The sequence below is a fragment of the Equus caballus genome, chromosome 10, assembly GCF_041296265.1.
Source record: "Equus caballus isolate H_3958 breed thoroughbred chromosome 10, TB-T2T, whole genome shotgun sequence".
NCBI lineage: Eukaryota > Metazoa > Chordata > Mammalia > Perissodactyla > Equidae > Equus > Equus caballus.
Window position 1 is genome coordinate 77,401,689 of NC_091693.1, and position 27,639 is coordinate 77,429,327.

Here is a 27,639-nt window from a genome sequence, read left to right on the forward strand (position 1 = left end):
AGAAATGAAAAATATCCATTCACCATTCTTTGTAAAAATAACTCCCCGTAAATTTGAACTCATTCAAACTGAATTGCCAAGATGGTAGTTGAAATCTTAGTCAAGAACTCAGTATTCTGTTTCTGGTCTTAATACCAACATTGTCATAAAATAAGCCAATACAAGTGTACATGAACCCTGTTGGTTCTCAACATGTCTTCATCTGGGGAAGGACTGAATATTTGTATTGGGCAAAAACCACTTTATTTCCATAATACTAGTTGTTTCATGGATACCTGTCAAGAGAGTTTTGACCAGGTAGATATAATTTCATCAAACGTTAGGAAGTCAAAGATTTTTTGTTTTTTTAAAATTAAACCATATCTTTGTTCTTACCTGTTTCATTTATTCAGGATTCAGGACTATTCAGGCAAATGGGATTGGATTTTTCTTGTATATTCAACAGTTAGAATGACATTGAACCAAATTTAAGCATCTTTCATTTTACTGTAGAAATAAAACCCTTCAGACAAAAGTCCTGTTCAAAAAATTGATCATTCATATAGAAAGTTTTGAAAAGCAAAATGAACTATGTGGTTACTAATATCCTTAATGGGGACTCTATACGTGGGATTGCAAATGCTAACTTGCTATATAGTCTGTTTTGTTTCCAATTTTGCCTTAATTTCCAGGAAATGAAGAACAAAATTTAATATTTAATCTCAGTAAATATAGCCCAGGTGGTTGATATATTTACTTCATTCCCTTTATGTACTGTTTTTTTGCAAATCTAATTTGTCTTATTTTATATGGTGGTCTTTTATAATGATAAATTCCTTTGGAAGCTGGCAGCGTGTCAGTTATATAGATGATAAATAATGAGTTATGCAATTTTTTTATTGCAAAGTACTTCTCTTTAAATGCAACAGGAAGTGGTCTCAAACAGGAGGACCAAATAACCTTCAGCATCACTTCTTCACCGAAATTTCTAGTATTATGACTGGGGTTTTGAACAACTATATCCAGCCTTCCCATCAGAATAATGAAATTTGGTTTTATTTTAAATTAGGGGCTTGAGTAAATTCTGGAAAATTCTAATCATTGAAAGAATCAGGGAAGAGTTGCATTTTTATTATTATATAGTCATATACAGCATCTGATAGTTCAGAATCAAGAGATCTGAGACACATTTTCAGGAAAGAAAGGTCCTTGCTTTCCTGAGTGGTTTTCCACAGTGCCTCACTCCTCCACCGGAAACTGCCTATACGTTGCATTTGTCATCACAGAAATCGGATTCACTTCAACACTAGGACTATTGTACAAAGACAAGAGGCATGACCTTTCTTAGAGTAAGAGAAGCACAGTTTATGGAGAGTAAAACCTCGAGTTTAACCACTGAGTTAAGGAGGCAAGGTGATGCGCAGCGTTGCTTCTCAAACTTTAATGCGTACGTGAATCACTTGAGAGTCTTGTTAAATGCAAGCCATGACTCAGCAGGTTTTGCATGGGATCTGAGATCTCACCTTTCTAACAAGCTCCCTGATAGTATGGATTTTACTGGTCTCGGGATCTAGTATAACAATGATGTACATAACTCTGATATTTAGGCGCAGGTAGGGATAAGACTTTTTATTTGAAATCTTAAGAATGTTTGGGTTTGAAATCTAAAAATGTTTGGAGGTCACTTTCTCTCATCAACTTTCACACACTAAAAGTATTGTTGGTAAAAGCGTGTGGTGCCAAGCTAATGTTCTCAGCCATAAATTGTCCCTTTACTGAGAGGATTTGTATACTGGATGAAACTAAATCTTCTAACACATCAGGCCAACTGTGTCTACAGATCTGTGCACATGGGTTTCAGGGAAAATAGAGAATTCTTTCACGTATCAGTGCTACTTAATTTTCTTCATTTTGGGTGCCCCAGATGACTTGATATGAACCAGGGGGCAGGGTGGGAAAAGAGTTGAATGCAGCAAGTTTATAAGCTTTTTCTTTTGAAATACAGCAGAAATTTGTATAAGCTGTTTCTATATAGCTATCATAGAAATGTTTTGTGGAAAAATGGGGAATTTGTTAATAAAGACCCATTAAGTCATTTAGTTAATGTAGAAGATGAGAAGACTATCACCATTGAACTGAGAAATAATTTTTTATTTGTCCCCCTCCTTGATAGGTAACCTTGGTGTTGCTATTAATAGTGCCTTTATCAGATGATTTCCAGTGTATGACTTGGAATCGGCTCCCTTATTGATAATGAATAATGAATAATTTATAAACGGATAACATTCACAATTGTTAAAGTACTTCAAAGGCAATGTAGATAGAATTTTAAAATAATCCTAGTTAAGACTGTCCTTGTTTGAATCTAATGTAAAAAACCTGTCTTAATTTTAGAAAGGAATGCCAACATCCATTACAATTTTATATGAAAACTTAGGCATAAAAGCTTCAGGCCATAGAAGTTGTCAGGAACAGAGCTGAGAATAGAACTGGTTATCTCAGAATTGTGTCCTCCACTAAATTCTCCAGATAAGTTTTCCTCTGAGCAAAATGTAAGTGAACAGAGTTTCCCCTTTTTCTTTAAGATTTATTTCATTCAATCCAAAACATTTATAAAAAGTCCATTGTGTGCTGTGAACTATAACTAAGTGTTTTGTGGAAAAGAATTTATATGAAAAGCAAAACAAAACACAAACAAAAACTAAAGAGCAAAAACAGATTAATTGGACTCCTGTTTCTAGTCAAGATGGCATAATAGGGACTATATTTACTCTCCTGCCTGAAACAAGTGTAAAAGCAGACAAAATATATGGGACAATGTTTTCAGATATCGAACATTGGGCAGCATAGGACTATGATCCCTAAGAAAGAGGAAACAAATGAGGTAAGCACTATGATTGCCTCAACACAGTGTCTGAAGAGAGTCTCCAGGTAATAGCAGGTGGGGGAACCCAGGCTGAGTCTGAGCATCTCCCAGAGTTGAAGAGAAAACTGGTCATCTGGGGACCCAGAGTACCTGGCGGTTGCAGGGCAAAGTCCCTGTGCAGAGAGAGCTTCACAGAGAAAGAGCTCGTGAAGCCTCCACGTCTCTTCCAGTCTTCAGTTGGCTACAAACCAGTTTATGAATGTAAGGAAACAAGAATCACTTGAAGGAGAACAAAGTCACCTAAGTTCACGAACAGCTGAGGGTAGTTCATGTTCCTATACATGGGATTTTAGTGACACTTCAAGATACATTAGATAGAGTACTCAAAAAGCTATTACCTTAAGAATGGAGCAAAATAAGCTCAAAAAAGAAGATTAATGACTTCTCTCTAATCCTATCTCATAAAACTTAATGGAAAGCCTCAAAAGGGTAAACTCTTTCCCAGTAACTTTACTATGGTCAAGAACAAAGTTCAAGAATACTAATAAAAACACAAAAATAGCCATCACCCATCCAACAAGGCAAAATCATAATGTCTGGTGGCTAATGAAAAATTACTAGGCATATAAAGAAGTGGGGACATAAGACCTATAGTGAGGAGGAAAAGCTATCCATAGAATCAATCCAAAATTGACACAGACAATAGAATTAGTAGGTGATGACATCATAAAAGTTATTGTAGCTATATCCCATATGCTCATGAAAGCAAAGATAGAGCATATTATGTATGGAAAATATGTAAAGACCCAAATCAAAACTCTAAAGTGAAAAAATACAATATCTGAGATGAAAAGGACACTATACAATTACCAGTAGATTAAACACTACAGAATAAAATAAATCAGTGAGCTTGAAGACACAGCAATAGAACTATTCAAAATAAAACACAGAGGGGAAAAAGACCAAAACCAAATGAACAGAGCATCAATGATCTATGGGACAACTTCAAGCAGATTAAGCGTATATGTTGATCAGAATCCTCAAGTGGGGGGCGGGGGGGTGGGAAGAAAAATTATTTGAAAAAATGACTGAAATGTTTCTAACCCAAGAAGTGCAATGGACCTCAAGTGCATGAAACAGGAAGAAAACTACACCAAAGGCATCATAATAAAAATTACTTAAAATCACTGGTAAAGAGAAAATCTTAAAAACAGAGAGTAAAAGACATTTTGTACATACGACGAACAGCAAATTTTTAAAAGCATTGGGGAAAAAACATGTCAACCTAGAATTCTATATCAAAGTCTTCATTATTATTTAAGAAGAGGAATCTTCATTAAATAGTTTGGAATCAGTCAGGAAAGCATGGCCATTGTCCGGTAAATCTTTAAGGAGATTGACTGCAGTTACTCCTTTTCTTCCAAACTTCTCTCTTTCTTTCTTTATTAATACAAGTTTGGAAAAAAGATTTATCTTATGCATATCTATTAATTGGTAATGCTAAGTTCTGGTTTGTATAGAAAGATATCCTCTCGCTAGATATGGGAGTGGTGCTTAAGCTCTACCCTTTGGAAATTAATTGTTCTCAGACATTGCTATCTCCCTACAGTTCTCTTCTGCAATGTCAATTACTCTGCCCCACCCCACTACTGCTGACCTCAAAGAGTGTCGCACAAGAAGCTACTGAGAGGGTCAGTGTGTTTATAAAGCTACTCATTGATCACAGGAGAACCTCAAATGGTTGGGAAGGAGAAAATGAAAAAGAGGCAGAAAGGGGACAGGCTTTACTATTTTAAAATTTTGTCGAGGGCTGCGACTAACAAGGAGAATCACTGGTAAGATGCATCTAATTCAAGAAGCTCAGAGAAATATTCATGCTAAAGATTATATTTCAACCATTAACATACTTTAAATTAGGGAATACAATTTTTTGTTATTTGCCTTAAGTTTATGGGCTAATGTCAATTCTTTACATCTTTTCTACCTTTTGTACAGAACAAGAAAAATTACCAAAAAAAGTGTCCCAATTGGGTTAAGTTTAAATTCTCAGGGAATTTTTGAAAGGCTAGCCTCAAGTCCAGTGCCCCAGGAACATTTCAGAAGCTTCCTTTTTTAGAAGATGCCACCCACTCTGAGTTTCATCAGTGATGCTTGAGTTATGTTAAATTAGAGTTTGCCCCAAATCAAAAAGACCCAACTTATTTGATAAGACAACTTAGCATTTGTTATATTTATCTACAGTTATGGAGTAATTTGGGACCATAAAAAATAACATCTACTTTAAAGAATATGATAGATACCATGAAAATGTTACTGGAGCTCCAATAAAATGTATATTTTCTAATATAATAAGAGAAAATTCTAGAGACACCAAGATCCTCTGTGTTAGAAGTTGTGAATTAATTTTTTAATTATGACGATCATCTAATCCTAATGCTGTTATCTCTGATTTAACAAATCTGTACACAGAAACAATTCATAGAACAGTATGTTGAAATGCTTTCAAGTATTTCTTATATATATTGTTAAAAATAAAGCTTATTTGGGCAAATAAATTACCTCATACTGGCGAATCACAAAGATATCTTTAAGTTTTAGATTTCTTTAATTTCTTTTGATGTTTTTGCCAGGTATTAAAGTCATCATATTGAAGAAAGGAGGAGAATGGTAGGTGTTTTTATGTGTATATACATGTAATTATGGTTGAGTAGAAAGGTGTGGATGAACTTACTTAGGTATTTATGCAAAGTATTTATTGAATGCCTACTCTGGGCCAAGCACTTTGTTGAAGCTGTGCTAGTGGATGGCTAGATGGTTAGTAATTTTCTTTTGTTGGTCCTAAAACATTCAGATCGTCTCATTTACTGGGATGTTAGAAAATACTATTATGGAATATAAGAACTTCATGCTAAGAAACTTACAGTATAATTAGGAGACAATATGCATGAAAAGGTTTTTAAGGATGTGCCTAAAACCTGCGAGAATAATTTTTTCCTTTTAATTTAAAATTGCTGTACTCCCCAAATATGTGAAAGAAAGGCTACAACATCTGGATAGCAACTTGGCACACGTTTGAATGAATTGATCACAGATGGAAAAAAATTCATCAGTAGGCCTGTATAAGTAGATTATTTGTGAACAGGAACTTGAAAAATTAAGCAACATTACTTAAGAGTGGAAGGTAGTAAAAATAAGTGTACTATTCCTCTTTCGATTCAATTGTGAATTTTGGAATAAAGAAGCCACATGGAAGGGCAAGTTGATTAGCTTATCTGGAAAACAGGATTTGTGTTGGGAAATGATAAGAATTGAAGTGAGATGGAGATAGGTGGGTAAAGTGTTCTAAATGTTGGACTGAATAATTTGAATTTAATAAAGAAGCGAATTCAGAGACTTAAAAGAATCTTACAGCAGGACAATTCTTTAGTCCTACGTCTTCCCTTCAGAGAATACTGACTTTACTGAGATTACACACCATTGGTGACATTGACGCTGAGATTAGAACCCAAGATTTCTGTTTTCGGTGTTCTTTTTTTTTTTAATTGAGGAAAAATTGGTTTATAACATTATATAAATTTCAGGTGTACATCATTATATTTCTATTTCTGTGTAGACTACATCATGTTCACCACCCAAAGACTAACTACAATCCATCACAATACACATGTGCCTAATCACTTCTTTTGTCTTGATTGGTCCCCACTTCCCCTCTGGTAACCACCAATCCAATCTTTGTCTCTATGTGTTTGTTTGTAGTTGTTTTTTATTTTCTATTTATGAGTGAAATCATATGGTATTTGACTTTCTCCCTATGACTTATTTCGCTGAGCATAATGCTCTCAAGGTCTATCCATGTTGTTGCAAATGGCAAGATTTCATCCCTTCTATGGTTATATAGTATTCCATTGTGTATATATACCACATCTTCTTTATCCATTCGTCCCTTGATGGGCACCTAGATTGCTTAGTCTTAGCTATTGTGAATAATGCTGTGGTGAACATAGGGGTGCACATATCTTCATAGACTCTGCTACTCTGTAAAATAATGCCCCATTGACTAGGAACAGGAGAAATGCGTGGGCACAATGATAATTTGAAATACTTTCTTAGGAAATTTCTACTTTAAACACTAAAAGGAAAGCAGTCTCTTCCTCTTCCCCCTGCTTCTCATTCTACAGCCTCTGATCTTCTGAAAGCCAGTTGTGCCTCAACCTTTTCATTGCCTAACTTCTCCCTTGGTGGATGTGGGTCTGTGGCATCTTTTCTGCCACACAGCACGAGCAGGGTCACCAGCGGGCAACTCTGGCTCCACTCCCTGTGGCCATAGGCCACTATTTCATACACCAAGCCTGGTCTCAGGGCAACTTCCTTAGAGGTCACCAAAGATGTTCCTCTAATGCTCCTCAGCCCAGTTATGCTGCTGTCCCACTGCCACAAGTTGGAATCTTCTCATTGTCATCACTCAGAAAATAATGGATGGAAGCTTTGATGGAATTTATGGCCCCTATTCTGTCATGAGCAGAAGAGAGAAAGGACCAAATAGTGTGATGCTTTTTAAGGAGAGTTCCATTTGGCTCTGACAGCTACTTAACCATTTCTCAGAGAGCCTGTCAGCTGGAGGAAGAGGATGGGATAACACAATTAGCATCATTTCAACATTTCTTTCTCCTCTCTCTAGGGGTTTTTGAAATTGTCCTCTATAAGGCACAGCTTGGGAAACTAGCTCAGCCTCTGCCACAGAGGTAAAAGGTCACTCCTCCAGCCCTTCTAAATCTCATATTTTTAGGGAGGGATGAAATGTGGTCACCCTGTAAACTTTCCTTTAGTACCAGGGAAACACATATGTCCTCTGGAATGGAGGATGGCTAAAGAGGAGGAGTGGAGAACCCCATTTCCTCAAATTCCTGTAACCAGACTTGGCGCTGTCTCAGGTACACGACTTTTCTCCCCAGTCCCTTTTTGTGTCCAAGGACAGATAGCTGCTCCTAGAGATGTAAAGTCTCTCTGGGCAATTTTAATATTCTGAATTTTATATGTATTAAATCTCATGGATGGAAAGCTTTATAAACATTGATAAGCTTCATATTATTATAGATATGTTGGTTTGCCAAGTAGACCTGAAAAGCTATCAGCTGCCAGCGTCACCCAGCCTGGCTCTACCTGTGGCCTCAGCCAAGCTCACTGTAGAGGACTGAATGCTGGTCTCCAAAAAGGTATGTCCGAATCCGAACCCTGGTACCTGTGAATGTGACCTTATTTGGATAAAGGCTCTTTGAAGATGTAATTGAGGTAAGGAGTTCCAGATGAGATCATCCTGGATTAACCGGATGGACTCTAAATCCAAAAAGCGTCCTTAGAAGAAGAGGAGAATACAGACAGTAGAGGGGAAAAAGAGAATCTGTGGAGGTGGAGGCAGAGATTGGAGTTATGCAGCTACAAGCCAAGGAGCCCCAAGGATTACCTAGAGCCACCAGAAACTAAAGAGGCAAAATAGGATCCTCCTCTAGAGCCTTCGGAGGGAGCACTGCCCTGCCAACACCTTGATTTTGAACTTCTAGCCTTTGGAACTGTGAGAGAATAAAATTCTGCGGGTTCAAGTCACAAAGTCTGTGGTAATCTGTTATGGCAACCCTGGGAAACTGAGACGCTAGCCTTACAGAAACAGAGTAAGCTGGTGGATACTGTCTGCCTCTCCTGCCCAGGTCTCAGCTAACCTGGCCCTGAAGAAAGCAATACTAGATGTCATTTGAAACCTTGCAGCCACATCCTTTCTCCTGCCTCTCTTGGTCTCCCCTCAAAATACAATCTCCTGCGTTTAGCCTCTCTCATACATTACCCCTCAGGACGTTTGTGCTGCTTCTTGCTTCACCCATGCTCCCGCTACTCCACTTCCAAACAGGGCTGGCTACGGAATTTGCAGGGCTCAATGCAAAAGAAAAATGTGAGGTCACTTGTTTAAAAATGAAGCATTTCAAGGCAGGGACAGCAGAGCATTAAATCAAGCACTGGGCCTTCTTAAAAATAGAGCCCTGTGCTACTGCACAGGTTGCACAACCATGAAGCTGGCCCTGCCTCCTAAATCTATCCACTCTGACCTTGCAGAATCCTCATTTGATACTGAAGAAATCCTACTACCTTCATAACCTATTCACATTAGGCTTCCTCCATTTTCTTGCTTTAGGTGAAAATTAGCTTTCTTCTAAGAATAGTTTCCCCGAGATCTCCCTTCACTATAGACTGCTCATGATCTCTCACCTGAGGACCATGGCAGGCAGCACTGGCATCCTTTTAGCTCTCCAGTATTGCTTTTGAACTGTGTACCATCTCTTCTACCGGTCTGCGATCCAGTTAGGCTCTTGCTCCCTGGATATGTACCTTCTGCCCCAGGTCTGCACAGTCTTCCAGTTAGTTCCAGATCATTCCACTACATCATGGCAATCTTTGGTACCTGACTCACTTCTTCTCTATCCCATGGCATCACTATTGGTGACTTCAATGTCCATGTGGATAGCCTTTTCAGTACCTTAGTCTCCAGTTTCTTGATCTTCATTCTCTATCAGCCAATGCCAGCCACAGATCTGCCATAAAGCATGCCAGCATTCTACTATCAACTCTCTCAAGAAAATTATCCCACTTCCTGACTACAACTTCTTATCTTTCTCTCTCTCTCATTTGAGCGAGACTTGTAGTTCTTTGGCTTCTTTTTCTCTCTCCTTTTATGTCTTCGCTTATTTTCCTACACAGTCTTAAGTTAACCTCATAGCTCTGGCCTTCAAACACTCTCTTAAAAACAGTAGCCAAGCTTTCTCCTTGTCTTTCTATCAAACCGCTTGACAAAATCCCAAAGTCAGATTAATCAAGCTTTCTGCATTTAGAGTCAAATATTTTACACAAATTCACACAATTGTGTAGAACTACTATGACCACCAATTCCTGGACTCAAAAGTACTTTGTTGTACTTAGGATCAGGTTCCCTCTGCCATTCCCAACAGCAGCTACAGAAACCTTCTGGCCGTTTACCTGCCTCCATCATCTCCCTTACCTTCCTAGTAGAAAAGAGGGGCTATCAATAATCTTCCATCCACTACAAACAGACAAAAGCACTCTATAAAAGTGTTTTTCTTAAGTTGTTATTTTGTCTTAATTGAAGAAAATGTGGTTATATTTATTCATTTAAAAATTGCTTACTAAGCAGCTATTTGTACAGGTACCAATCTAGGTACTGAAGATAGAGCCTTCAAGGAGCACGCGTTCAAGTGGTTCTGATGATTTCAGATATGTGACTTAAAAGCATATCAGTGAGGGCTAATGGTTTTGTTGAATTTACCCAAAAATACAGATTTTACAAAACAAATTTTGTGAGTATAAGGAATACAGTTGCAGGATCATAAAAATACAATCATGATAGTGTAACTCATAAGTCCAAACATTTTAGTGTCTCTATTACAGGCTTTATAAAAGAAATAGGCCTTAGAATAATCTGCCTTGGAGAATAATAATATTCTATATCATTATATAATAAAGTAATAATAGGCCTTAGAAATATATTTGATAATGCCAAACAATTAACCTTAAAGCCAGAAAGACTTGAGTTCAAAAAATGACGTGGAATCTTCTTAGCTATTTCACTTTATTCAAATTATCTAACCTTGCTGAGCCTCAGTTTATCTGTCTGAAAACAGATGATTATTACCACTTGTGAGGGTAGAAATATTAAATGATTTGAAGAGCCAGACGGTAGCACCATAAGCAGATACTTTAAATTATTTGCCTGATTATATTGTCACAGCTTACATAGCCTTTGCCTAAAAAGAGAATTTGAAAGTAGTCGATTGTGCGTGGCAGCTATCATAGGCTCTGAGTAGGAAGCCGGAGCAGTATCAATGAGCATGTTGGTGTTAAGAAGACTCTGGACACGGGGGCTGGCCCCGTGGCCGAGTGGTTAAGTTCGTGCGCTCCGCTGCAGGCGGCCCAGTGTTTCGTTAGTTCGAATCCTGGGCGCGGACATGGCACTGCTCATCAAACCACGCTGAGGCGGCATCCCACGTGCCACAACTAGAAGGACCCACAACGAAGAACACACAACTATGTACCGGGGGGCTTTGGGGAGAAAAAGGAAAAAATAAAATCTTTAAAAAAAAAAATAAAAAAAACAATAAAAAAAAAAATAAAATAAAAAAAAAAAGAAGACTCTGGACACGAATAATGACTTTCTGGAAAACAGAGGAGATCTCAGGACCTCGGGGAGGAGAAACCACCTTCTCAGGAAGCAGAGAAAAGCACCTTAATTTTATCCGCAGTACCGTCATCCATTTAATACAGTGTTTAAAACACAATGGGACTGTCATAGTAAGGACCTCATTTTCCTTAGAAAGAACCTGAAAGTGAAGCTTGATATACATTATTTTCTACTTTTCTTAACCCCAAAGTTGTCCGCTTTGTACGTTGCTTTCCAATCTGTTAAAATAATCTGTTAAGGAAGACCCAGATTCCTGGTGCAGATAAGAAAACTATGCACATTCGTGCCTTCTGCAAGCAGCCACGATTACGTGAAAGGGCAATCTCCTGACACTTGGAGCACAAACCCTCCGGGCGCTCACAAACGCGTGGGACCAACAAGTTGTAGCAGTCATATCAATCTAATTCTTAGAAGCTGAACAGTCACCCAGGGGCGCTGACGGTGGCGGGGGCCGGGGGGCGGGGGAGGATACGCATTCTGTGATGATCTCAGATTAGTTGTCTGTTAACACGCACACAGGAACAAGAGTCCTGCCCCCGGTGCCCGCAGGGAAGAGCCACCATCGCTCTTGCCCTGAGAGCTCGGCGGTGGCCTGGGCTGCCCCGAAGGCTGGACACGGCCCGCGAGCCACGCTCTGCGCTCGGGGCGGCTCCCCGCGGCCGCTCCCTCCGCCCCCGGAGTCGCCGCCACCGCCTGGCTGCGCCCCAGCCCAGCCTCTCAGACGCGGCCGCATCCCGGCGGACGGTAGAGGCGGCAGCGAGCTAGAGCCCGCGGCGCTGCCCCGGCCACCGAGCGGCTGGGCGAGCCCGAGCGCGAGGGGACCCGGCCCGGGCGCGGCGGGCGGCTCTGCGCGCGGTGGTACGTAGCTGGCGGAGGGGCAGCGGGAGTGGGTGTCGCTGGTGCGAGGCTGGAGGGAAAGGGCTTGGGGAGTCGGGGAGACAGAGCGAGCGAGGCTATAGAACTGCAACTTTCCCATTTTCCATCCCGTCTGCACAAGCGCGGGGGCAACTCAAAGCAGATGCCCCTTTGCCAGGGCGAGCACATCATTAACAAGCGAACGAGGGTACTTTTAGATACAAGAGGGCGCTCAGGTCACCAGGCGTAACCAGAGAGGTCCGGTCACCTGCTTTTTGCCTATTACACCCTGAACGTGGACCTTGGTGTCTTCCTGTCATAACTTGCTGAGCCCTTCGCCTCTCCCGCCGGGGATGCCACGTCGTTTTCCCTGGGCTGCGCGTTCTGAGTCCCAGGTAGCCGCTCGCGGCCACCGGTCAGCAGAGACCCGAGTTCTAAGTGGCTCTGCCAGAGTCGAACTGTGTGGCTTCAGCCAAGTCACTTCACTTCGCCAGTCTCCGTCCATTCTTTGATAAAATTTGGAGGTAATTAGCCCAGATGATCCCAAGTGTCCCCTGCAGCTCTTGGATTTCCTCTGAGCCTAGGACTCTGGCCGGGAGCCAGGGAGGACTAGAGTGTTACGTGGTCACAAGGCTGAGGGGATGGAGGGCGTTGGGGGCGTGGGTTCTGGAAGCTGCTGCGGCTGCTGCTGCAACCCCGAGGGAGCACCTTCTGGAGGAGACGACCCTGCTTTACCAGCTGCCCCGGCGGCAGGTCGCTGCCCAGTGAGGCTAAGACAGAGGCCAAGTCTTCGTAGAGTTCATCCCAGGGAACGCGGCCGAAATGGGCTCCTTTGGAAAAGCGCAGGGCATCAGCGGGGCACACGGCAAAATCTAAACTGAAAACCAAAAACTGCAGGTGGTACTATTAGAGTCTGTGCAGGACTGGCAAGTGGAGATTCGAGGCCGATGATACTTAAACATTCACCAAGGAAAAAATCAAAAACTAAAACACTCATATTATTGGTTTGGATACTGGAAAAAGTGTTGGATTAGAATTACTCCGAGTATTGCATTTCTCTGTGTACATGTAAATTCAAAATCCAACTGTCGGCATTCTCTCTTCACAAGATGCCTTTCTTTTTACTGCCATTGCCATGAACAAAATTCCTTCTTGGATTTAATACTCATAGAGCTCAGAATTTGGATTATTAAGAAGAAATCTGATGGCCATAAATCTCAGAGGAAATGGTGTAATGGGGGTAGGTCCTGGATCAAGGTTGGTTAGAACAGTGTTTTGAAAACCTTTTTTGTTTCCTGTTACTATAACCCATGCTGGTCAATGCTCCTTTACTGATGCTATCTCAAGGGCGTATATTTTCTAAAAAAGATGTTTTGGAAGATCAAATGATTCAGTTTTGAAGGGAAGTATACTTTGGAAAAAAATTTATTAAAAAAGTTTTTAGTAATTGACTTTTTAGTCTTATTTTTACCTCAACTTTCTTCAACAAAATATCAAAGGCTAATGGAATAGCTTATGCAGAATATTTAAAAATGTGTCAAATTTGTTTTTTGTTAGAGAATTTTTCTTCTTTTTAGTCAATTTTAAACTAGAAATTTAGATTTCTAGAAATTTATCCCTTTCAATGACTTTTAGAGAAATTTTACCAAGTTGTAAAACCATCACAATGAGTTGGTTTTAGAACATTTTCATCACCCCAAAAAGATCCCTCATGCCCATTTATAGTTAATCCCTATTCTTATTCGCAGCTTCGGGCAGCCACTAATTTACTTTCTCCCTACAGAGTTGCCTTTTCTGGACATTTCATATAAATGGAATCATACAGTGTGTGATCTTCTGTTTATGGCTTCTTTAACTTAGCATAATGTTTTTGAGATTCATCCATGTTGTAAAGTGTATCAGCACTTCATTCCTCTTTATTGTTGAGCAGTTTTCCTTATATGGTTGTACCACATTCTGTCTCTCCATTCACCAGAGGATGGACATTTCGGTTGTTTTCAGTCTTGGCCATTATGAGGTGTGATGTTAAGAACATTCACATGCAAGTCTTTGTGAGTACATGTGTTTTTATTTCTCTTTGGTAGATGTCTAGCAATGGAATTGCTGGGTTGTGTGATAAGCTTATGTCTACCTTTTTAAGTACACTATAGAATGACTTTTATGTAGAAGTTATATATTTACAAATGTAGAAAATTCTGGAGAAATAAATGTTCCTTACTGGATTGTATATGATTTGATACATAGTAGAGAGAAGGTTGGGAGAAGAAACATTTTGCTTCCTTTCAAATTTAGAGCTCAAATATAGTAAAGAATTTTGAAAAAAATGTAATATTTCTCAGAAGTAATAAAATATTTTTAAAGATAATTTTTGGAGTGGTTTTAGATTCACAGAAAAATTGAAAGGAAGGTACAGAGATTTCTGATGTACTCCTGTCCCCACACATGCATAGCCTGCCTCATTATCAACGTCACTCCCCAGAGTGGTCCATTTGTTACAATAGATGAACCTACATTGACACGTCATAATCACCCAAAGTCCAGATTTTAAGGTTCACTCTTGTACATTCTATGGATTTGGACAAATGTATAATCACATGTATCCATCATTATAATGTCATACAGAATATTTCCACTGCCCTAAAAATCCTCTTCTTTCTGCTTATCCATCTGTCCTCCCAATGTCTTTTTTTAATGCTAAATGAGAATAAATTAGGCTTAATCAAGATTAAATTTCCTTTAATATCCATTGAAAATGAGAGAGAAGATGATTTGAAAATTGTATTTTAAGTTGTTGAAGAGACTTAGACTTGAACGGCTTGATGGTAAATTCAGTGGTTTTCCATTCCTTCAACACAAGATTTTAACTGAGTTGGAAAAAAATCCTTCCTTTCTAAATACCAAAAAAACAGAAAACCTATAAATGCTATGATAAAGTAAGCTTCCTTAATCGTGATGCCACATAATTCTTTTCAATATTAATTAAACATGTTCTATTATTAGATGTAGAGATCTAAGGCTCAAGATTAAGTTATTTAAATGTACAAAAATCATGTATTAAGGGGCCCAGTCTTGTGGCTTAGCAGTTAAGTTTGTGCACTCCACTTCGGAGGCCCAAGGTTTGTGTGTTCACATCCCGGGGAAGAATTAGCACCACCGTCAAACCATGCTGTGGCAGCGTCTCTCATAAGATAGAGGATGATTGGCACAGATGTTAGCTCAGGACCTATCTTCCTCATTAAAAAAAAAAATCACATATTAGAGATAAATCCAGGGCTCTTATCTTCCTGTTTTAAAACTTCTGCCATTAGTACATGCTCTTCTGAGTCCTGTTGGTCTCAGAAATTTTCATATTAATATGCTCTATGTACTTTTTATAAGTCATTATCAGTTAGTGACATTACAAGTGAAGAAGTCTAGGTGAAGCATTTGAAGATACTCATGAAAACAAAAATGGTTATTACTATTTTTTCTTTTTATTGGAAGTACAATTGATTTTGATTTTGAGAAATCAAATAGATAGTCTGCTTTCTTGTTTTTTTGTGTGAGGAAGATTGGCCCTGAGCTAACATCTGTGCCTATTTTCTTCTATTTTGCATGTGGGATGCCGCCACAGCTCAGCCCCATGAGCAGAGGGTAGGTCTGCACCAGGGATTGAACTTGTGAACCCTGGGCCACCAAGGCAGAGTGCATGGACTCAACCACTATGCCATCAGGCTGGCCCCTAGATAGTCCACTTTTTACTCAAGTGAGATACACTTTTCATTCCAGCCTCGTTGCAAATAGCAGTTTTGGACGTCTGCCCAGGTAGAGTGCACACGCTCAGGACTTTGTAGAGCAGAGTGGATCTGTGTCCTTCAGTCACTCCTATTCTTAAATGTGATGGTGTCCAAGAATTTGGTGCTTGATTGGAGAAGTTCAGAGCTGTCTAAATAATAGAACAATTCAGATTTGCATATATTTCTGAACAGGAGGAGGTAATCTCACCTAGAATCCTGGATCAGTGAGAATAGGATTTTTTAGACTGGAAAGAGGGCCCGGGGAATGAACACTTTAAGATTATGTAGTCTGGAGCCAAGATAGCTTGAACACTTGTCTGGGGAGCAGCAGCAGAAGCATTTACAGACAATATTAATGGAGCTAAATGCCTTCCTCTGCCTCTGAGATTCTCCCTTCTGCACCCTCTACTTCCTTCTAAGCCCTAAAATCTATGCTGATGAAAAAAGTCCCATTTGGGAGTGTGGAAATTTACACGGTTAACTGTAGGCTTTTTGAGTGAAGTAAAGGAGGAAACTGAGGTCCAGTGTGACAGTTTCAGGAATAAAGCCACGGAAGACAGGAACAGTCTGCCCAAGCATGCTTATATTTAAATGATCACGAAATGATTTACTTCTAGACTAATCTCTATGGACTGGGCTAATATGTCTTAGAAGAAAATACTGTTCTTAAAATCAGTCTGTGTGTGTGTGTATGTGTGTAAGCAAGGATGGCTTACTACTCATGCAGTTGCATTGGTTTATTATGTTTGTTTATTTTAAAAATTAGAATAAGTACTTCTACGATATGCCTCTGGAGCCAGGTATAATAATAAATCTCAAAACACTGAAATAAGTCCCTCTTTTTTGCCTTTCCCAAAGAGGTCTTGAAATCTTTTATTTTTCCTAATAAAAAGCCAGCTCATAGATATGATGGATTTTGTCACATTCTGAAGGTTTGTAAAGAGTCTATCGGGCCAAAAGCAGATGTTACAAAGGCCAGGGCTTCCACAGAAACCACTCTGCCTCTCAGTTCCTCCACCCCTGAAGAAAGATGTCTATCATAATTGTGTGATTGCAGTAAAGAAGCATTTTTCACTACTGTGAAAAGTTAGAAAACCAAAAAATAAAAAACAACTCTACATCTCTCTAACATGCCATGAAGTTGAGTGTATGTATCTGTGTATACTCTTGTAGCTGTGAGGACTTTGGATTTGAGGGGTGTTAGACAGACTGTTGTGGTAGTCTGAGCAAGGATGCTAAAGAATGAGTCAGGGATTAGGGATGAAGAATTAGAGATAAACAAGAGTATTCAAAGTCTAGAAATATCAGGAACCAAAAATGATCAGTCTTGATGATAATTGGGATATGCAGTTAAGGAGAAGTGGGAATGAAGAGTGCTTCTAGAGTCTTCGCTTGAGGTTGAGGCCTGGCACTATTTACATAGATGGAAATACAAGAATGACGGCACATTTGGTGGGTTTATTGGGTTGGATAATGTCTCAAATTTCATGCACTTCCTAGAATGTGACTCTTTTTTAGAAATAGGGTCATTGTAGTGGTAATTGGTTAACATGAGGACATATTGGAATAGGGTTGGCCCTTATCCCAATACAACTGGTGCCCTTATAAGAAGAGAAGAGACACAGAGATAGAGACACATAGAGGGAAGAAAACACATGATGATAGAGGCAGTGATTGGAGTTACGGAACTGCAAGGGATTCCAAGATTTGCCAGCCACCACCAGAAGCAAGAAGAGAGATGTGGAACAGATTTTCCTTATGAGTCCCCAAGAAGCAACTAACCCTGCTGACACCTTGATTTTGAATCGCTGGCCTCCTGAACTGTGTGAGAATAAGCTCCTGTCATTTTAAAGCACTTGGTTTGTGGCAATTTGTTATGGTAGCCCTAGGAAACTAGCACGTCTCGGGGAAGATAATGAATAAAAGATGAATCAGAAGTGAAGATATCCAAGAGGCTATTGTATAACAAGTTCAGCAGGCATGGATTTAGTTGATCTTGGCTTCTAGGAGGTAAATATAATGATGAGACCTCCTATGTCAAGCACATAGAATGAGAAGGGAAATGGGAGAAAGTGGAAACCTGGGAAGCGATTTGCCCTGGGAGCTCAAGAAGAGAAGCCGGAAAGGGCATTGTCATAGCAACACGGCTATATAGATCTTCAAAATGTGTGGCATGATCAATAGGTCATAGTGATCAGAAGACCTAGCAGAAGAAGAGTTTGAAAGGACTTTTGGTTTGACAAGTGGAAAGTGAGAGTAATGGGTTTACGATTGGGAGGTAGAAGCCAGATTGTGTTGGGTAAGAAATGGGAAGTAATGAAATGGGATCAGCCAGTGTTGAGCGCTTATCCCAGGATGATTATAGCTTAAAGATAGAAAAAAAGTTTGGGGCAGGGGAAGGAGGGAGGGCATGTCAGGACACAGAGTCAAATTAATTTTTAGTTAATGTTCCAAGGAGAGCCTTGGTTCTCTCCTTAGATGTTATGAAGGACTCATTAGTGTGGGAGAGGCTGAAGGTACAGAAAAGATAATTCATGGAGCTGAGTTCCAAAGGAGGAAATGGGATTAGGGTAAAGGTAGAGGGCTTAAACATATATTTTACTTTTCAATATGTAATAGAAGCTTGAAATTTTTTCTAAGGCACAGTAGTTATTTTTCCTTTCCATAAAATTGATAGTAGTACATGTTAAAAGAAGGGAAACTACTATTTACTGAACAACAGGCCAGACCCCCAACTAGGTACTTTCACATATTTCCTTTATTCTCCGACTTGTGGAGATGGTCTTGTGGCTCTGTTTTCTGTGTACTAGGTCCATGCCCAGGATCCGAACCGGTGAAACCCTGGGCCACCGAAGCAGAGTGCTCGAACTTAACCACTCGGCCATGGGGCCGGACCCCGCTCTTCATAATCTTTATAACATTGTACACACCTGTATCATTAATTCCTTTAAATAAATTTCTAGACATAGAATTGCCAAGTCAGAGGATATTCACTTTTTAAAAGATTTTTTGATACATTTTGCTAATATCCTTTTCAGAAAGCCTATAGCAATTTATACTCAACATTCTAATCACATATCAACACTGTTTCAAAAATTTGAAATTTAAAAATCAGAAGGAAAAAATAGCTCATATTTCTTTTTCTTTGACTGCTAGTGAGGCTGAGTAATTTTAGTTAGCCAATATGTTTATTGGATATTTTGGATCATTTTTATGAATTGCCTTTTTATATTCTTTGCCTATTTTTCAATCCTTTCTTTGTTTGCAAGAATTTTTTACTCATAAGGATATCAACTCTAGTTAGGGTGTATTGCTTTGTGGAAAAAACTTAAATTTTATGATGTCAAAGCTATCAATTTCTTCTCGCATAGTTTCTCATTTTATTAAGCTTGAGAAGGACTTTCCCACTTGTAAAAATATTCCCCTGCATTTTTTTATAGTACTTTTGATCTCTTTTTTAAAAATTTAAATATTTAATCCTTTGGAAGTTATTTTAATAGGGAACGAAGTAGGGAGTCTAACTTGATTATGATTATTTTTTAATGGCTGATCTTGTCTCAAATCCGTTTGTTCTGTAACTGATTCTTCCCCTGCTGATTAGAAATAGCATCCGTGCTTCCTCACCACTGTACCTGCTTGGAGCCCTCCTCTTATAGCTGTCCTGCCCATTGTGAAGTCCCACATACTTTCCACCCACATGCTTTCCTGCCTGCCATTCCTGCACATGACTCTAGGCTCTTCAGTTATCTTCCTAAGCTACCTTGATCCACATCTGTACTCACCACCTCACCCCAGAAGGCAAAGGAATTCATGTCCCACATCACAGATGCTCTTTCTTCCTAAATTCCCACATTGCCAGTTTGGGAACATATAATTATTTTAGCCCTGCAAAACAGATAGTTTTCTAATGTTCCAAATCTCTGTTTTTATCATTTGTCTACTCATTTTTCCTCTCTGCTTTGAGACTTTATTATGCTTTGTGCTGCCTCTCCCTGACCTGGCCTCTGCTTTTTATTCTTCCTTCTAAACCATTCCATTATGCCCTCTGGAACACCTGTTCAGTAACAATAAACTCCTCTTAACCTTCACTCTTTTCCCTAGCCCTGAAACTCGACTCTCTCCTGGGCATCTCACTTCCCCTTGAGCCCTTTCTATTGAAGACCCTCAATCTCAGGGTAGGGAGGTGAGTCACATTCCCTCCATATGCCATATCCTACCTCTAGACCATTATTTCTCCACCCTCTTAGACTTAGCCTTGTTCTTTTGAGCCATCTGCCTGTACTGTCCTTTATCATTGCTCATTCCTATCATCTGCCTGTCATCTGAACAAATTTCTCCTTCACTGAACTCCAGCAACTGGTGTACAGTCATTTTCTTCCACATTTCTCTTGTCCTCAGTCTGGGTGACTTCATGTCTGCATCCAACACCACAACCTCTCAGTTTTTGACCTCCACAACTCAAGCAGTAATCTTCTCTTTTATCTGTTCTCACCCAACCACTTCTGTGGCCACACCCTGTACTTGTTATCATATGAATTGTTTCTTCCTAAACTCTCAAATTCAGAAACTCTCTGGGCATAGCATCGTATATCCTTTTTTTATGCCAATCCAAAGATTCACACTACGCTTGTCCTTTGCCTTCATTGGGATGGCTGATTCTTTAACCCATCTATTTTCATTCTCTGTGTTCTTAGTGTTTGAATTAAGATGTTTCTCAGTGGATTTCATGTTTTTGTCAGCGCAAGTCAACGGAGAACCTAAGAATTCTTTGTACTTCTGGCTAGTCCCTTACCCCTCTCCCCAACAACCACAGCAACCTCAGAGTCTCATCGCCATTTGCTTTGAGTCCTCCATGACCTAATGACTCTTTATCTTCTTGTTTATGCAAATCACTGCAGAAATATGTATATTCTCAAATAGCTCGACCAACTATCCTGGTTTTCCTGGGACTGAGGGGATTTCCAGAATGCTATGTGGAGTAAGTCCTTGACATAAAGACTCCACACCTTTGAAAATTTTGAAATTCCTTATTTTCTTTTTACACATCACCTGTTTTCATCTTCACTTTCAAGCTACAAGCTATTATTTCATCTGAAGTATGTGATAGCTCTTACTGTTCCTGTTTTCTGTATGATCCTTTTAATCTCTTGTGTGTTGAGAAACTCAGGTAACTAAGTGCATTAGTTAGGAATGTTACAGTTGCCCATGATAGAAAAATCCATGTCAAATTGCCTTAAAGAGACAGAGAGAATTTATCAGATTTATGTAACCCAGATTTCAGTCATAGCTTGACCTAGAGGTCAAATTATTTTGTTAGGAGCCAATTTCCTTCTACTTTTGGCTCTACTCTCCTTCAACTTGGCTTCATTCTAAGAAAAAATAGCTATCAACAGCTCTGGGCCTAACGTCTCAAGTTTAAATTCAAAGAGAAAAAAGTGTCTTTACTTAGTAGCTTTGGCACCAGTCCTAGGATGGACTAACTTGCTCATAAGCCCACTCTTTAAGCGTTTGCTGGGTTGGAAAAAAGTAATAAGCCTGCTGGGGCAGGTTTGAGTCACATGCCACTTCTGCACCAATCACTGTGACTAGGGGCATTTGGAGCTCTGATTTGTAAGGTCTGGGTCTCAGCTTCATTCTTGGAAACAACTGAATCGCGTGGAATGAGGTAGGAGGGAAGGCTCCTCAAAGGGGAAACGGATATTTGGCAGGCAAAGTTATCACTATCCTCCGAACTGAGGACAAACAGGTTAAAAAGAAAACAGAGGCATAAACAGACTCTAATTAAACCTGCCAACATCATTAGTGCAAAGGTTTTATGAAATTAATTTTGACTGAATAGGAGTATTTTTTTTTGTTATTATGAATAAACTTTATTTTTCAGAAGTTTTAGATATACAGAAAAATGAGCAAGTTGTGCAGAGTTCACACATATTCCCTCCCACATAGTTCCCTCAATTTTTTTTTTTTATTTGTTTTTTCGGATGTACATCATATTTCAAATTCTGTATACGTTACATCATGTTCACCACCCGAACACTAATTATGGTGCATCCCCTCACATGTGAGCCTAATCACCCCTTTTGCCCTCTCCCCTCCCCCCTTCCCCAAAGGTAACCACCAGTCCAATCTCCAATGCTATGTGTTTTTTTTTGTCATTTTTATCTTCAACTTATGAGTGAGATCATATGGTATTTGACTTTCTCCCTCTGACATATTTCACTCAGCATAATACCCTCAAGGTCCATCCATGTTGTCACAAATGGCCGGATTTCGTCATTTCTTATGGCTGAGTAGTAGTCCGTCATGTATAAATACCACATCTTCTTTATCCATTCGTCCCTTGATGGGCACCTAGGTTGCTTCCATGTCTTGGCTGTTGTGTATAATGCCGCAGTGAATATAGGGGTGCAAGTATCTTTATGCCTTTGTGTTTTCAAGTTCTTTGGATAAATACCCAGCAGTGGAATAGCTGGATCATATGGTAGATCTATCCTTAATTTTCTGAGGATACTCCAAACTGCTTTCCATAGTGGCTGCACCAGTTTGCACTGCCACCAGCAGTGAACAACGGTTCCCTTCTCTCCTCACCCTCTCCAACATTTGTCATTTCCTGCCTTGTTAATTATAGCCATTCTGACCGGAGTGAGGTGATACCTTATTGTAGTTTTGATTTGCGTTTCCCTGATAGCTAATGATGTTGAGCATCTTTTCATATGCCTGTTGGCCATCTGTATGTCTTCTTTGGAGAAATCTATGTTCAGATCTTTTACCCATTTTCTAATTGGATTGTTGGTTTTTTTGTTGTTGAGCTGTATGAGTTCTTTGTATATTTTGGATATTAACCCCTTATCTGTTATATGGTTTGCAAATATCTTCTCCCAATTGTTAGCTTGTCTTTTCGTTTTGTTGATGGTTTCCTTTGCTGTGCAGAAGCTTTTTAGTTTGATGTAGTCCCATTTGTTCATTTTTTCTTTTGTTTCCCTTGCCCAATCAGACATGGGACTTGAAAATATGCTGCTCAGACCAATGTCATAGAGCGTACTGCCTATGTTTTCTTCTAGAAGTCTCATGGTTTCGGGTCTTACATTCAAGTGTTTAATCCATTTTGAGTTGATTTTTGTGCATGGTGTAAGGGAATGGTCTACTTTCATTCTTTTGCATGTGGCTGTCCAGTTTTCCCAACACCATTTATTGAAGAGACTCTCCTTTCTCCATCGTATGCTCTTGGCTCCCTTGTCAAATATTAGCTGTCCATAAACGTGTGGGTTTACTTCTGGGCTCTCAATTTTGTTCCATTGATCTGTGTGTCTGTTTTTGTGCCAGTACCATGCTGTTTTGGTTACTATGGCTTTGTAGTATAATTTGAAATCAGGGAGTGTGATACCTCCAGCTTTGTTCTTTTTTCTCAGGAATCCTTTGGCTATTCGGGGTCTTTTTTTTTTTTCTTTTTAAAGATTTTATTTTTTCCTTTTTCTCCCCAAAGCCCCCTGGTACATAGTTGTATATTCTTTGTTGTGGGTCCTTCTAGTTGTGGCATGTGGGACGCTGCCTCAGCGTGGTTTGATGAGCAGTGCCATGTCTGCATCCAGGATTCGAACCAACGAAACACTGGGCCGTCTGCAGTGGAGCGCCTGAACTTAACCACTCAGCCACGGGGCCAGCCCCTATTCGGGGTCTTTTGTTGTTCCATATAAATTTTAGGATTCTTTGTTCTACTTCTGTGAGAAATGTTGTTGGAACTTTGATAGGGTGAATAGCAGTATTTTTAATACACTTATTTTTGACTTTATTCTTTGTAGTTTAAGTTGCAAAACAAGTAAGCTTTGTATAGACAAATTTTGTTCAATGTAACTGTCTTTAGTTATCATTAATAGATTTTATTTTAAATTCTGCATGACAAAATAGTATTTTGAAGATAAAAATAAGAAAGAAGGGAATCTTTCTTTGTTATGTAAATATTTTTACAGCTAACATTTAAGAAAACACATCGACACATAATTTGGGAGATAATTGTGGGAAAAATCACTAAACTGGAAATTAAAAAGCTTTGTCGTGAGGCCATCAACTTTTAATTTGCCATGTGACCCTCAAGAAGTCTCTTAATCTCTTGAGATTTCAGTTTTTTGTCAACATGATTACACCAGTATGAATAATATGGTTTCAGTTCCTCATCAGGAGATCAGTACCTTGAAAAGGTACTTGTATTATTCCAGAGTCTATAATTCTTTATTTTATTGCTACATGTGCCCATTCATTTTCAGGTTCATTTCTGTGGATGATTATAGACATCCTTTATTTAAGTGTTTAATGAATTTTGGAACTCAGTACAGGCATATCTGAGATGAATAGTTAACTAAATTCAAACAAAGAAATATCTATTAAAAAGTATCCTCCTGGATTCAGGCACTTGTGTTTAGTGGTATGCATACAGGAATGAGTGAGCCTCCATCCTTTCCATAAGAAGCTTAGAATCACATCTGTTTCGGGGAGATGAGGGAAGATAAGATGCACAACCTTCTTGTGAGGAAGAAGGCAATAAGTGCCGTGAAAACTAAAAAGTACTGTGGGGTTTCAAAGAAGAGAAAGATAAACTTTGAAATTAATCAAAAAGACTTTATAGAGGATGTAGTAATTGAGATGGATGGTCCTTGAAGGACTGATGGGCTTTCAATGAATGGGCAAAACATTCCAGACTGAGAGAACAGCATGAACAAAGGCACAAACACAGAAAAGAATGGGACAGAACTGTGAAGAATTTCAGGGGCTGGAAGAAGATAAGGGTGGAAAGATACATTGAGGCTGTAGTGAAGAATCTTAAATGCTGGCATGAAGACTTTGGACTTAAATTTGTGGCTAATTTGCATCCTTGAAAGTTTTTAGGGAATCATATAATGAGTGCTATATTCTATGAGTCAAAAATTATTTTGACAGGTTATTTATATGTGGATAAATACAAGAGTTGTATACATTTTTAAGAAGAAACCAGATAGAGAAGAAATGTTTATTAGCAGAATCTGTTAAAAAGAATACTAAAGGATTTTGGTTTGTGGCAAATTCAATATGAATTGGTAATGTCAAGTGACTGTCCAACAAAGGTGATGTATTTTTAAGTTGTGTTAATAGCAGTATCTTATCCAGAACACGGGAAGTGATGGCCCACCTCTCTTCTGCCCTGGCCAAATCGTTCTGGATACTCTACTCCTACAAGTAAACACACACACACACACACATTGATCAGGAAGGTGAGTTACTGCAGAAGTGATAGAAGGAATAGTCATAAAATGGAGATATTTAGCTAGAAGAAATGAATACTCAGGAGAAAGGGCATGAAAATGTGGTGTAACATATGTATAAAAAAAGAGAGAGAAACAAGCACAAGTTTTGGAGTTAGATCTGGGTTTAAATCTCAGCTTTGCTCCTAACCAGCTGTGTTATTTTGCAAAAGTCACTTATCCTTTTGCAGGCTTAGTTTCTCTCTCTCTCTCTCTCTCGTTTTTTTTTTGTAGCATTGAGATGATACTCTTTACTTGCAGTTTTAGTGTTATGGTTAATGATTGTTAATTACCCAGCACATTTCCTGGCATCTAGGACACCTCCATTACTTGTGACCATTATTTTATTTGAAGGACTGTCTTACAGGTATAGGGGTTTAGACTGGTCCTGTGAAGCACCTGCAGAAAGATTTATACCTCAAAATAAAAAAGATGTTATAAAGGTGAAGCTGCAGTAAAAAAGTAATGGTGTGTCTAAGTCGGGTAGCACTCTTTGAGTTCACTGGTGGTGGTGGTCGGCGAGAGCCAAGGCAGAATGTGTCTTTCACATGAAAGGGAAGGAATCTGCCCTCAGCATAAGCCAGGATAGATTCCCCAAGCGAAGGGCTTCTCACTCTTTTCCACCAAAGAACTCCCAATAAACTGGAGGCATAACTCGAAGCACTCCATTGAAAAGTACAGAATTTCTTTGAAATTTCATATTCATCTTAGAAATTTGTATAAATTTTGCATTCTACTTTATCATGTGTCTATTTTGCTTTAATATATAATTAATGCTTTGAGGAAAACTGCTGTGATATACACAATTTGTCATGTGGTTGGTTGCGAGTACCTTCCGGCCTGCAGTTAACTATTTCCAAGGGTACGAAGGATAGCCATAGCAGTATATTGAACTCACAAGCTTGTGGTAGGCTAAGAATCTCTCTCTAGATGAGTCTACACAGACAGGCTAACAATTAAACTTAAATTATGCAGATAGGCTAACAATTCAGATTTCCATTGATTAGAATTTGTGTTGTGTGGATTAATTTAGACCGTTATGTTACTACTAATATCAAAATATTTGGCAATGGAGTTGCATAAACATATATGTGAACTTAAGAAATTACAGAAAAAGCACAGAAGCATTGCTGTATGTGAACGTAGAGGCCTGTGTCTCCACCGCTCGAGGTGGTGAGCTTAGGTTGAGCAGCATCCTGATATTACACTTGGCTGCTGCATTTGTGAGATTTTGTGTGTTTGCTCCTGTTCTTATTTATTTTTTTAATTAGTGCTTTGAGGGAGACAGATGTTGACTAAATGCTATTTTGTGAGGTATTATTTAGGAGGTTTTAAAATGAGAATAACTTTTTCTTGCTTTTTATTTAGCCTTCATTTTTTTTGGTTTCTTTTATACTCTCTTTCCTACTTTCGTTGGACCAAGATTCCTGAAAAAACTGCTTTCAGAGTTGCTAATCTGAATGGGAAATTATCTTCCCAGAGCAGCTCCAGACCAGCTTTTAGTGACCAGGTAGCTCTCTTGAGTTGCATGTTGTTATGATTATAATAAAAGCGGCACAGGCATCTGATTATTTTAACCACATTACTGGGTGGATTGGATCACTGCAGAGGTATCTGCTTCTTTGCCCTTGAGGACTCATCAAGGTTTAGAGGGAAGAAAACCAGCCCAGAAGACAGGAGATTAAGTTTTTGATTTGGTTTTCGGCAAGTTACTTTATTACCCATCCCTGGTTAATTAAGAGGTTAAACATACCCCATCCTCTTGTATTTTACAATTTTGCCTAGGAGTACTGTTCTCTAATCATTAGTAAACTATGATATATCACCTCCTTAGTGCTAAGGAATATGCCAGGCATCAAGGAGACCAGGTCAAACAAAACAAGATCCTAGCCCTTGAAGAACATGGGATTAATGTTGAGAAGGTAAATAACTAAAACATTGTGACTAATGCCACCGTTGCAGTATGAATCAAGTATAAAGACTCTCAAAGGTGGATATAAGTAATTCTAAAATCAGGTCTTTCAGAGGAGGTGTTGTTATTGCTAGATCTTGAAAGATTTAGATGTATCGAGTTTGAGTTGAGTCTAGAAAGAAGGAGACATTGAGACTGAAGATATAAATGTGGATTTAACTATAGATAAGAATTGAAGGTCTTTCCTAGGAATTGCTATCCTTAAAAAGGAATCTGTGTTAAAATATTTTAGGAACAGACTTGTCATAAGAGTAATGTGGTTTAATTCTTATATTTTTCCCTTTTTTGTCTGTTAACAGAAAATACCTAAATAGCAAAATACTTTGAAATTTTGAAAGCTTTGAAAGTCATATTTCAAACATGCTTTTAAAGGGAATGGCCTCCTTTCTGTGTGTGAGCGTGCTTTTTTTAATAGACTTTTTTGGCCACAGATTTTGGCTCTGATACATTAGTTTTCTGTCAGCTTCTCTAAAGATCCAAGGAGAGAGTTTAAATTAAGGATACATTCAAGGGTGCCCTTCAGGGTAGGAACTAGCCACACTGATTTTTATTTAGCGACAGTTGGAGAGCGTTCTGAGAAATGTGTATAGATTATGTAACTAGTGACTCAAGGCCCCTGGCCTCCTGTTAACCTGGCCCTCTTGAGAGGCAGTGAGCTGGGAGCAGCTAGGTCAGACTCA

The 27,639-nt window shown here is 39.1% G+C and overlaps 1 protein-coding gene across 6 annotated transcripts in view; it reads left to right on the forward strand.

Annotated features, from left to right (window-relative positions):
• The first annotated feature begins 11,587 nt into the window (after window positions 1–11,587).
• PKIB (cAMP-dependent protein kinase inhibitor beta) overlaps window positions 11,588–27,639 on the forward strand; it is a 98,898-nt gene continuing 82,846 nt past the window's right edge. For 2 of the 6 annotated variants that reach the window (XM_023651006.2, XM_070223703.1), the window contains exon 1: window positions 11,804–11,942. Coding sequence is in view for 1 of the 6 variants with exons in the window: in XM_003362368.5 (XP_003362416.2) it covers window positions 13,962–13,990 (29 nt within the window). In the remaining 5 variants the exon portion in view is untranslated. Of the gene's footprint in view, window positions 11,943–13,914; window positions 13,991–27,639 lie in introns of all 6 variants that reach the window. The other 4 variants (XM_070223700.1, XM_003362368.5, XM_023651005.2 and 1 more) reach the window with 4 other exon arrangements.